General features: G+C 42.7%; 1 protein-coding gene across 1 annotated transcript; it reads right to left on the bottom strand.

Annotated features, from left to right (window-relative positions):
• Positions 1–284: 284 nt before the first annotated feature.
• Positions 285–2450, bottom strand: LOC134203756 (uncharacterized). Its single transcript, XM_062678618.1, has one exon. The coding sequence runs from the start codon at positions 2448–2450 to the stop codon at positions 285–287; it is 2166 nt and encodes a 721-aa protein (XP_062534602.1).
• Between the last annotated feature and the right edge of the window lie 10280 nt (positions 2451–12730).

Below are 12730 nucleotides of genomic sequence, written 5' to 3'. Positions count from 1 at the left end.
TTTATTTGTACTGAATTCATTAGGATTAACTTAGGATTAACTTACAAATTTGGTGTACTTTCTTCGGAAGAGGAGAGTAATCGATTTTATTCCTCAGAGGGTATCTTATCGTTTTGCTACTATTGTAGTTGAACCACTAGATATAATTTTGGCACAGGTCTAACCGCGATATTGTAGGCTTAATTCATCGAAATACAAACTGTCGAGTCACTATGCAAGGCACTTTATTCATGTCTACTGTCACCTCAGTTGTTTTGGTGCATTCCTTTCTCTCGTCCTTTTACTTATTTTACGACAGAGTCGGTTTCAGAGATACTGCCGCCAGTGTTGCCGTGAACAGGGATTTCATCGGAACATACCCCCGCCCGTAAACCTTGGTGTGGATCTGCACGACCAAGAGTACCGCAACTAGGTTTACCATCTTTCTCGACGTCTAGAATAGCCAATTTCACCGCGGCTCTACGTAAAAGTCCCGATGATGTCCGCACCAACGCTTGCCGCACTATCCCGTATTTTCCGGGAACCACTTCTTCGATCCGTCCGCGAATCCACTGGTGCCTCGCCACTTCGCCTGCCACCAATACTAAGTCGCCCACTTCCAGTTCCTTTACACCTTCGAACCATTTGCACCACCTAGTGATCATCGGTAAGTATTCTTTGATCCATCTCCGCCAGAAGTCTTGTGTAATGTATCTAGCATGTTTCCAACTGTTTCTCAGTGTCACTCGACTGTCAAGGGCTTCAGTGGGGAGAAACTTCTCTCTGGAAGACGCACCCAACAAGAAGTGGTTGGGGGTCAAAGCTTCTTGATCAGCGGATTCTAGAGGGACGTATGTAAGCGGTCTTGAATTGATCATTCCTTCTGCTTCCGCCAGAATTGTTTCCAGTACCTCATCGTCTGGCTTACGTGAACTTTCGGAAATTGCTCCGATAGCTACCTTAACTGAACGTACAAGCCGTTCCCATGCACCCCCCATGTGTGGCGCCGCGGGGGGGATGAATTTCCAGGTACACTCCGGGGTTGTGAATTTCTCGGCCAGAATTTTATTACGTTCTTTGAGCTCGTTACTTGTGCCTTGAAAGCATGTAGCGTTATCGGACCAGAATTCTCTTGGTTGGCCCCTGCGAGCAACAAATCGTTGAATGATGCACGACACAGTGCTTAATGAATGCACTACCTCCATGTGTACAGCTCGGATAGTGAGGCAGGTGAAGAGGGCTACCCATCGCTTCACGTTACTTCTACCAATTTTTACCAATATGGGACCAAAGTAGTCCAGTCCAGTGAAGGTGAACGGCTGAATGAATGCTGTCAAGCGCATCTCGGGAAGTGATGCCATGACCGGTGGTCGAGGAACAGCTTTTGCGATTCGACAATAAGTACATGCTCGTTCAACTTGGTCTAGCAGCCGTCGGAGTGAAGTTATTACAAAGCGTTGACGCATCTCGTTGAACACGGTTTCACGATTGGCGTGGCGGAAGCGGCGATGGTACCAGTCTGCAATAAGGAAACTAATCAAATGCTGCTTAGGAAGAATGATTGGAAACTTAGCCTCAGTTGGTGCGTATGGTGCCGCACCAATTCGGCCCCGGCTACGTAGAATCCCCACTTCATCCAGGAATGGAAGTCTTTTATAGATTGTGCTGGATTTGTGTACGATGGGATGATGACTTTCAGGGCGCCCTCTAGTCTTGTTGAGAATGGCATATTCATCGGTGTAGCACTCGCCTTGGGCTGTCTTCAGCAATATTTCTTCAGCTCGACGCAATTCGCCACTGGTAAGGCAGCCGAGTTCGAGGTTATCTCCATGTTTGCGCCTATGAAGGTTATCAATCCAGCGGATGACATACGCAGCTACACGCTGCAACTTTGACCAACGATTAAATCGTTCAAGTACTATGCTGGGCGAAAAGTGTGATAGACAACATTGGCTGGGCCGAAGTTCTTCTTCAGTTTGTGTACTCGCTTTCTGTCTAGGCCAGTCGTCCTCTGGAGTGTAGAGAAAGGACGGACCGTGGAACCATGTACTGTTCGATGTTGGCTGCGGAGGGTTGCTCCATTTAGTTGCTAAGTCCGCTACATTCATTTTCGATGGAACCCAGTTCCATTCCGATTGTTGCGTAGACGACAATATTTCACCGACTCGAACGGCGACGAACTTGTGATACCGTCGATGATCAGAAGCATTAATCCATGCCAGAACTGTGTTTGCATCACTCCAGCAGAAACGCTTATTTATCGGATATGAATGTTGATTTTGAATCGTCTCTAATAGACGTGTTCCGAGTACAGCCGCTTTAAGTTCAAGTCGCGGAATCGACAGGGCCTTCAGTGGTGCAACTTTGGTTTTTGCACCAACAAGTGCAACTTGTATTTCACGTTCGGTTTTCAGGCGTAAGTACACCACGGCTGCATACGCTGTATCGCTTGCGTCTACAAAGAGGTGCATTTGTAAATTGACGAAGCTAACCGGTTGAGATGAGGGGAAGTAGTATCTTGGAATGCGTAGTTGTTCTAGTTGCTGTAGTGAATCCACCCAGCGCCGCCAACGCTGATTGGTATCCTCAGGGATTGGTTGATCCATAACTCCTGTATCAAAACTTTTCCACGTATCAATAGGAAAGCAATGAGTCCGAGTGGATCGAACAGACACATGACTACTCTGGCTACTTCTCGCTTTGTTGGAATGTAGTGGTTGTGCAGGATACGGGAAATGTCTTCTCGTGCGCCGAACTTATAGATAAATACGTCTTCGTTTGGCACCCATTTCATTCCTAACACTGACTCTATTTTTCCAGCTCGCTCCAGGTCCAAGTTCTTGGAATCTGTTTCTACGGATTCTCCAATACTTTGTAAGACTTTCAGTTCATTGGAAAGAAAACGGCGAAGGGTAAACCCGCCTATAGAATGCACTAGTTTGACCTCGATTATGACATCTATCGCCTCGGAAATTGTCTCGAAACTATCCAAGTAGTCATCGACGTAATGCTTGTGTATCATTGCTGCGGCTGCACGGGGGTACTGATCGGCAAACTCCTGTGCGTTTCGGTTTTTTTGTATTGCGCCGACGCTGGGGAACATGAGGCTCCAAATGTGGCTACATTCATCACATAGACCTGAGGCGGGTCCGTATCGTGTTCACGGTACAGAAAACGTTGAGATTGGCAGTCTGGATTGCGAATGATGATTTGATGGAACATTTCCATTATGTCACCCGTGACTGCGACCGTAAATTGCCGGAATTGATGTAGAACTTTTGGCAAAGGTGTTAGGAGGTCTGGTCCCTTGAGAAGTTTGGAGTTGAAGGAAATGCCACCCACCTTTGCCGCCGCATCCCAGATAAGTCGTACCTTATGAGGTTTCTTAGGATTGGTGACAATGCCAAGTGGAAGATACCAGACGCGATTTGAATCCACTGATGTCAACTCCGTTAAGCTTGCCCTATGCGCATAACCCTTTTGCTCATATTCCGCAATCAGATCTCGTACGCGGTCCTTCAAAGCTGGGTCGCGTTTGAGCCTACGTTCTAGCGATTTCAAACGCTGAACGGCCATGGGATAACTGTCGGGGAAGTTCAGGTTATCGGTCTTCCATAACAGCCCTGTTTCGAAATTCGACTTTGTTGAAATACGCTGTGTCGTTTCTGTCAGCAGCAGTTTTGCTCGTTTCTCATCCGCTGCTTCAACAACTGTGCCTGACCCTGTGACGCCTACATCTTCTAGAGCGAAGTATTCTTGAAGCTGTTCATTCATTTCACGATCTGGATCGGAAACTGCTCCGACGTGGAACCCAACGACTGCAGATCTGGATGTATGATTTTGAACACAGCCGTAGATGCTCCATCCTAATCGACATTTTGCGCCGATGGGGTCCAATAACCCCTCTCTTATCTTCAGTGGAACACACAATCTAAGGTTATCCAGTCCAATGAGCAGTTTGGGTTGAATTAATTCATAGTCCTCGATCGGTAACCCACGCAAATGAGGAAAGCGACGTGCTAAATCTTCGTATTTCAAGGATTGGGTGGGCAAAACCAAACGACTAACCGTTCGAGCGTGGGTAAGCGTATATCGAGAAGTTGTACTTTTACTAGAAATGTCAAGTTGCACAATTTCGGATCTTGGCTCGACACGTGTCACATTTCCAGTCCACTTAAGAGTCAGGGGCTCTATTTCGCCGTTGACGCCCAGCCGCTTTGCCACAGAGTCGTCAAGGAGGGTGTACGATGACCCCTCGTCTATGAAGGCATATACTAATTGGGAAGTGTTGCAACCGTAAAGGGTCACTGGTACTATTCGGAAGAGAGGCCATTTGAAGTTTCCGGAAGTAACATGTGGAAGATACGTTCACTCTCTATGGAAGTAGCAGAGTGAAGGAGAGTGTGATGTCTTTGACGGCATTCGTCGATTCCACAGCCGTTCCATGTTCTGCACGGCCATTTCCCATGGCTGTTCAAGCAGGTGCGACAGAGTCCTTTTTGTCGAACTAAATCCCAGCGCTCATCGATGTTGGCTGAGGACATTCAGCTACTCTATGACCGGCACGACCACACGCCTGGCATTGCTTAGCTGGTTTGGAACTTGGGACAGAATGGGCGAATTCGTTGTTTTGGTTTTCACTGGTAGAATGTGCTTGCAACATTCCCATATTTCCAACTTTTTGGCGGTTACTTCGGAATTCCGTCTGCGACACGTGCCTTTGACTGTTACTAAATTCCGGTATCGTAAAAGAGACTTCGCTTGCTGCTGTTACCAATCCTGCCATGAAATCGACGAAGGTTTCGAGTGTCGCATGTTGATGTTTATTTTTGAAGACAGCCCAGTCGAGCCGTATAGACCCAGGCAACTTTTCCACAAGCTCCTGTATTAGTACCGGGTTCGTCATGTGGTTGTGTTGGTTTGCCGCCTTCAGGTGGTCGACTAGATTTTGTACTGCTAGTCCAAATTGCATCAATGTTTCAGGACGATCGTGCCTCGGAGGAGCAATTTGATGAATTTTGCTCAGCATCGACCTAATCAAGAGCTCCGGTCTTCCGAAAATGGTACGCAATGCTTGTATGACGTGTGGCACACTTGCTGGGAGTAGCAGACGACTTCTCACAGATTCCAAAGCATTTCCTTTCAGAGATCTTTGGAGACGGACGAGGTTTTCTGCATCAGAATAACCGCACGTTGACGTAGACTGCTCATAATTACTAATAAATATGGGCCACTCCTCCGGGTGGCCGCTGAATACTGGGAGATCCTTTCCTAAAACATGTCGAGCAGCGATTTGCGTTTGGGATAAGATTCGATTCGAACTCGTTGGTGATGGAATGGTGTTGATTCTGACAGTGTTCTGTTCAGATGGCTGTTGGATAGAAGCAACTGCCACCGGGTCCTCGGGAATCCGATTGATGTCGAGTTCCTTTTCATTTCCCACATCACTTCCGTCGGGTCTTCCGGCACTCTGATCCAACCACTCACGTACCTTTTTCTCATTGCTCACTATTGATCCACTTCGGATGCTCACCTCCGCCAGTTGTCGAATAATTTCATGGCGCTTTTCTAAGGATTCCCTTCTAACTTGCTGCTGCTTGCGTTTCGCCTCCAATTCCTCTTGCAGCTTCCGTTCACGTATCTGCTTCGCTTCGTCTGCAAGCTTTCTTTTTTCCTCCAGTTGTCGTTCTTCCTCTTCCAACAGTCGCTTTTTCATCTCTTCTTGTTCGCTTAGCTCTTGTTCTTGCAGAAGTCGATCTTCTTCGATGAGTTTCAGTTGCTCCGCTAGCATTGCTGCACGCACGCTGGACGTTACACTTCCAGTAGGTTCGGGGATTTTTTTGTTCCTCTTCGAACTCGCCTTGGAAGTCTTCGAACTAGCTTTTACATTTTTGTATCGTGTCTCAGTACCGTGGACTTTAAGATTGTTGTTGGAAACCCCTGGGTTTGCACATCGCTTACAGTAGTACGTGGTGTTCATTCCTCGAATCTGCTCGTCGACACCAGCACAGCCGAAGTGCTCCCAGAGCATACATGAGTCGCATTGTACCATTTCGTCTTCTGCAGAGTCCTTCCGAGAACAGGACTGGCAGTTCCGAGGGGAATTCTCTCGATTCGACATTTCTCCCGATACCCGAACAAATTTCTAAAAGAATGTTGGGTTATGTAACCAACTCCAAATAGCAAACACCAAGATTTGTGTGTAATGCTTTTAGCTAGAAGAATAAGTTTATTTGTACTGAATTCATTAGGATTAACTTAGGATTAACTTACAAATTTGGTGTACTTTCTTCGGAAGAGGAGAGTAATCGATTTTATTCCTCAGAGGGTATCTTATCGTTTTGCTACTATTGTAGTTGAACCACTAGATATAATTTTGGCACAGGTCTAACCGCGATATTGTAGGCTTAATTCATCGAAATACAAACTGTCGAGTCACTATGCAAGGCACTTATTCATGTCTACTGTCACCTCAGTTGTTTTGGTGCATTCCTTTCTCTCATCCTTTTACTTATTTTACGACAGAGTCGGTTTCAGAGATACTGCCGCCAGTGTTGCCGTGAACAGGGATTTCATCGGAACAGCCTGGTTTAAGACGCAAGTGAAAGATAAATACTCGGAGGACATAATTGGGTTGATACCGCGGCTGGGGGCATCATGAAAGCCTTGGTAGATTCAATAGACCATTTTACTCATACTCCAGGACCATTTGGAGATCTTACAACATCGCCTCTGGGGCCCTCCTTAGCCGTGCGGTAAGACGCGCGGCTACAAAGCAAGACCATGCTGAGGGTGGCTGGGTTCGATTCCCGGTGCCGGTCTAGGCAATTTTCGGATTGGAAATTGTCTCGATTTCCCTGGGCATAAAAGTATCATCGTGCTATCATCATGATATACGAATGCAAAAAAGGTAACCTGGCTTAGAAACCTCGCAGTGAATAACTGTGGATGTGCTTAATGAACACTAAGCTGCGAGGCGGCTCCGTGCCAGTGTGGGGATGTAATGCCAATAATAAGAAGGAAAAGAAGAACAACATCGCCTATGCCTGGATTTGAGACGCTGGTGAACGACAATTACTCAGAGGACATAATAGGGTTTATACTGCAACTGAGGACATCATGGAAGCCTTGGTTAATTCGATAGACAATTTTACTCAAAATCCAGGACAATTCGGAGATCTTACAACATCTCAAATGCCTGGATTTGAGATGCAAGTGAAAGATAAATACTCGGAGGACATAATTTGGTTGATACCGCGGCTAGGGGCATCATGGAAGTCTTGGTAGATTCAATGGACCATTTTACTCATACTCCCGGACCATTTTAAGATCTTACAACATCTCCTATGCCTGGATTTGAGACGCAGGTGGAAGACAATTATTCGGAGGACATGATAGGATTAATTCTCCGACTGAGGACATCATGGAAGCCTTGGTTAATTCGATAGACAATTTTACTCAAAATCCAGGACAATTCGGAGATCTTACAACATCTCAAATGCCTGGATTTGAGACGCAACATAAAGATAAATACTCGGAGGACATAATTGGGTTGATACCGCGGTATATGACATCATGGAAGCCTTGGTTGATTCGGTAGACCATTTGATTCAAACTCCAGTACAATTTGAAGATCTTACAACATCTCATATGTTTGGATTTGAGACGCAAGTGAAAAACAAATACTCGGAGGACATAATTGGGTTTATACTGCGGCTGGGGGCATCATGGAATCCTTGTTTTGTTCGGTAGACCATTTGATTCAAATTCCAGTACAGTTCGGAGATCCTAGAACATCATAATTTGTTATCACACATGTTTCGTATATAGTTTACATTTATTTTAAAAAGTTCACAGTAGACAACATGCTTGAAAACATTTTCTGAAGCTTCATACATGCTGTAGTATAAACAGGTTCTTAAAGGCACCGAATTATCATCGTATGCATAGTAGGGATGCTCAAAATGTGTTCTTATGTTCCAGGTGATGTCTTTTATGTGTTATTTTATCATTTCTATCATCACTATATGAAAAGATATCATTTTTGGTAATGAAACATAAATAAGTCTCCAGAAGCGCATTTTTCTCTAGTGAAAAATTGAACACCCCTAGATACAATATTTTGCCATATCCACCAGAAACTAGAAGAGAAGGCTAAGAGGTTGGTGAAAAAACTGAGAAAATCGGTTGAAAAACCACTGAGATATAGCCATTTGAAAATTTAGTTACAACGATTTTCTGCACGAATGTATCCGCTTAAGTTTTTTTAGCGAATCAATCCTAGTGTTAATAATTGATATATTTTATAAGAAACAAATGTAGGAGATACCTTACGGATAGTTTCTTTTTGCAATAAAATTTAAATGTTGCATGTTTTATTTAGTTTTGTGTGATATAAATGCAAAATTCATCCAGGTGGTCCAAAATATGAGCCTGGTCCAAAATACAGCCGTTACCCTAATAACCAATATATTTACGTAAAAGACTTTTTCCTAAACGTCTGTTGCCTGTCTGTGTCATAGCCGCAAAGTGGATGTAGGACTTTGGGTTAAACAAACTTGATGATAACAGTCCAAATATTATTACCACAATTTGCGTAAACAATTTAGAAATAAATATTTAAAAAAAAGCTATCTATAGATTTTTTATCAAATGTTGGATTTTTTTATCAAAGCAAACATGACTGAATGATCGTCCCAAGTTACCAACCCTTAATTTCAACACCCGAAATCCCATGTCCCATCTTACTAACCCCGAGTCAACTGCGGGTGTATCAGTCTCCCCCTATTATATTGTCGCAGAAAAGAATACGCACTTCCCACCTAAACTGCAAATTCTTAGTTTGCTTGCCTGGTTTGTTGGCCTGTACCAATAAGCCCCTTTTACAAAATAGACGCCAGCACCGAGCAACAAGAGTAAAAATTAAGAGGTCCATCACGAACGCGTCGAAGATGATGATGCTTTGGATGAAAAGGAATATCCTCAAAGGCATGGTCAAGTCAAGTCCTACGTCCGCTTCGCAGTTATGTCACAGACATTATCTACTGTTCGTTTTTTAGGGATATTAACCCAGAAGGTCATTCATCCCCAAAGACTCGCACACGGCAGAAACTGCATCTTTTATACACAAAGAACATCTTGCGGTGGACTCGAAGGCCCGTGACTTACATCATTCTGATGTCTGTGTTAGAAATACACGAACGGAATTGGTTACATCTGAAAATTTTACTGGTTTTGACAAGAATTTAAATTCTCAATAGCTTATCGTTAATAATCTTAAGACGGAGGTTGTCCGAATCGATTGATATATGAATATTAAAAATCCATCAAAAGATAAAGGCGCTAGTAACGTTTGAAATCTTTCCTTTTAGCGTAACGCTTTCGATTTCCAAAAAAATAAATGACATCCCGTATAGTAAAGAAAGACGTAAGTCCTACGTCAAAAAAGCACACACACACATTGTCCTTTCCTTTTTTAATACAAAAAATGAAAAAAGTACTGTTTCTCAAGATTGATCGAACATTCGCCCGATTTTAAACATACATCAGGTGAATTTTTCAGCTCGGTTCGCACATGCAGCACTTTTTCGATTTTTTTTAATTTTTAAAATAGTTAGAGCATGGTTTCCCAAACTGTGGGTCGCGACCCCCAGGGGGGTCGTGGGCTGACACCAGGTGGGTCGCGAAAGACAAACCTTGATTCATACTTTTGTCTATACCTTTCCCACAAATTTTTATCAGCTGTAAGTTAAGGATCTAAGTAATGAGTGATCCATAAGAGAACAACAAATTTAAAGAAGCTGTTATCCAAGATTCTTGCAAATACAATGAAGTACAATACGATTTAAATCTAATCCAAATCCAATCCAAATCCAATCCAAATCCAATCCAAATCCAATCCAAATCCAATCCAAATCCAATCCAATTCCAATCCAAATCCAATCTAAATCCAATCCAAATCCAATCCAAATCCAATCCAAATCCAATCCAAATCCAATCCAAATCCAATCCAAATCCAATCCAAATCCAATCCAAATCCAATCCAAACCAATCCAAATCCAATCCAAACCAATCAAAACCAATCCAAACCAATCCAAACCAATCCAAACCAATCCAAATCAATCCAATCCAATCCAAACCAATTCAAACCAATCCAAATCAATCCAAACCAATCCAATCCAATCCAAACCAATCCAAACCAATCCAAACCAATCCAAACCAATCCAAACCAATCCAATCCAATCCAAACCAATCCAATCCAACCCAATCCAATCCAATCCAATCCAAATCCAATCCAAATCCAATCCAATCCAAATCCAATCCAAATCCAATCCAAATCCAATCCAAATCCAATCCAAATCCAATCCAAATCCAATCCAATCAAATCCAATCCAAATCCAATCTAAATCCAATGTCAATTCAAATCCAATCCAATTCTAATCCAATTCTAATCCAAATCCAATCCAAATCAAATCCATTCCACATCCAATCAAAATCCAATCCGAATCCAATCCAAATCTAATCCAAATCCAATGCAAATCCAATCCAAATCCAATCCAAAACCAATCCAAATCCAATCCAATTCCAATCCAAATCCAATCCAATTCCAATCCAAATCCAATCCAAATCCAATCCAAATCCAATCCAATCCAAATCCAATCCAAATCCAATCCAAATTCAATCCAAATTCAATCCAAATCCAATCAAAATCCAAAAATCCAATCCAAATCCAATCCAAATCTAATCCAAATCCAATCCAAATCCAATCCCAATCCAAATCCAAATCCAATTCAAATCCAATCCAATTCCAATCCAACTCAAATCCAAATCCAATCCAATTCCAATCCAAATCCAATCCAAATCCAATCCAAATCCAATCCAAATCCAATCCAAATCAAATCCATTCCACATCCAATCAAAATCCAATCCGAATCCAATCCAAATCTAATCCAAATCCAATGCAAATCCAATCCAAATCCAATCCAAAACCAATCCAAATCCATTCCAAATCCAATCCAAATTCAATCCAAATTCAATCCAAATCCAATCCAAATCCAACCCAAATCCAATCCAAATAGAAAAAAAATTGATTGCGATTTGTTATGATTTGTTTAATCAAACGCGAACTCATTTTTATCCAATTCCTTAAAATCGATGCATTTTGTACCTGGTGGGTCGCAGGCAACAGGCTAGCGCAAGCCAGAGGGGTCGCATATTCAAAAAGTTTGGGAACCTCTGAGTTAGAGGCTTCAAAAAATCTGGGTTCTTTGGGGAAGTTGGCCCTAAATAAGCCAAAGAATCCATTGAGACAACAAAAGGAAGAGGTAAACCAGTCAAGGGCTGAAAACCTCTATAATAAATAATTTAAAAACGAATAAAACGATTTACAATTTTTTGACGGGAGAGGTCAATTGTTTTGAAACTCTACATAACTAGGTAAACTGTTCCGCTTTCCATCTCACGGAACATATATTCATCTCATTGAGAAACAAAGAAATACAGCACCAATTACATCGCTTCTTTTTGCTGACATGCGTTCTCACTGCTGAAAAAAATCACAAAAAAGGAAACAAATCAAATTGCTGTCCATTGATTTGTTTTTCGTAGGAGGGCAGTTTGCCCGAATACCGTTCGGATGAATGCCATTTGGCCGAAAGTTGTTGGGCCGAATATACCATTCGGCCGAATAGACCATTAGGCCGCAAGACATTTGGCCAAAAGAGTCATATAGCCGAATAAGTCAGAGTACAATTCTGTTAAGAAAATTCATTTGAGCTTTTTAGTGGAATGTCTTCACTAGTCATAAGACGAGTTTGTACAATCCCATTTAATTCCACCACTCAATTGTAACTTGACAGATACGTATTTCGACATCAACAGTAAGGAATTAAATGGGATTGTTCAAACTCGTCTTATGTCAGAGTACAAGTTTGTTCGTGTTTTGTGTTGCACGCAGAACGAGCGGGTAACGAAATGTCCGGTTCTGCTTTGCGGGTGAGTAAATTGATAAGAAAATGAGTACATTATTAAGCAAGTGAATTCATTAGTGGAGTAGAGTGGGGCAAGAGTGCGCGTGGGGTAAGAGTACGTTTTCGATTTTTTGAACTTATAAAAAAGATAGACTAGCAGCACTGCATTAGTTTGATAAGTATTCTGACCAACTATTTTCATGTGTCAAAACCATATACTGAATAAATTTTAGGGCTGTGGGGTAAAAGTACGCAGGAACGGGTGGGGCAAGAGTACGCATGCGAACATTTAAGTTCTGTTGTCAAACCCGTATCTCCGGCCGAAACAAGACTACTTTCAAAGTGTAAAGATCTAAAACACAGAAAAAAGGGACAGGAATCGAAAATTATCACAAGTTCTACTTTTAAAGTAATTTGGTGTTAGAAAGGACTGAAGCAAAATAATAAAATTGTATTTGGTATTATTTTACACCTAAACATAGTCCGAAAACATCGGGTAACCAACCCCGGTGGGAACTATGGTCGTATGCTGACAGGGAAGGGGGGGTTTGCTCCTCTCCGGAGGTGCAAATCTTATTGAGCGTCTGTTCTCCATGTCAGGATCGGCTCACAATAGCGTCTGTTCTCCATGTTAGCGGCGGCTGATCATCGTCCGAGTGCCAGCGAGGGACTCTAAGTGAAACTATGCACCATGGTCGTCCGGAAATTTAGGGGGTTTGGTGTCAGGCCCTGCAAGCCAGCCTTTAAAAAATCATAAGCAACGAAAAATCAACAAGAGAGTA

This window comes from Armigeres subalbatus, unplaced genomic scaffold (assembly GCF_024139115.2).
Source record: "Armigeres subalbatus isolate Guangzhou_Male unplaced genomic scaffold, GZ_Asu_2 Contig210, whole genome shotgun sequence".
Taxonomy (NCBI): domain Eukaryota; kingdom Metazoa; phylum Arthropoda; class Insecta; order Diptera; family Culicidae; genus Armigeres; species Armigeres subalbatus.
This window is presented reverse-complemented; position numbering and strand designations above follow the sequence as displayed.

Excerpts from the sequence above, each read along its gene's own strand:
- LOC134203756 (XM_062678618.1), bottom strand. The coding sequence starts at position 2,450 with ATGCACCTCTTTGTAGACGCAAGCGATACAGCGTATGCAGCCGTGGTG.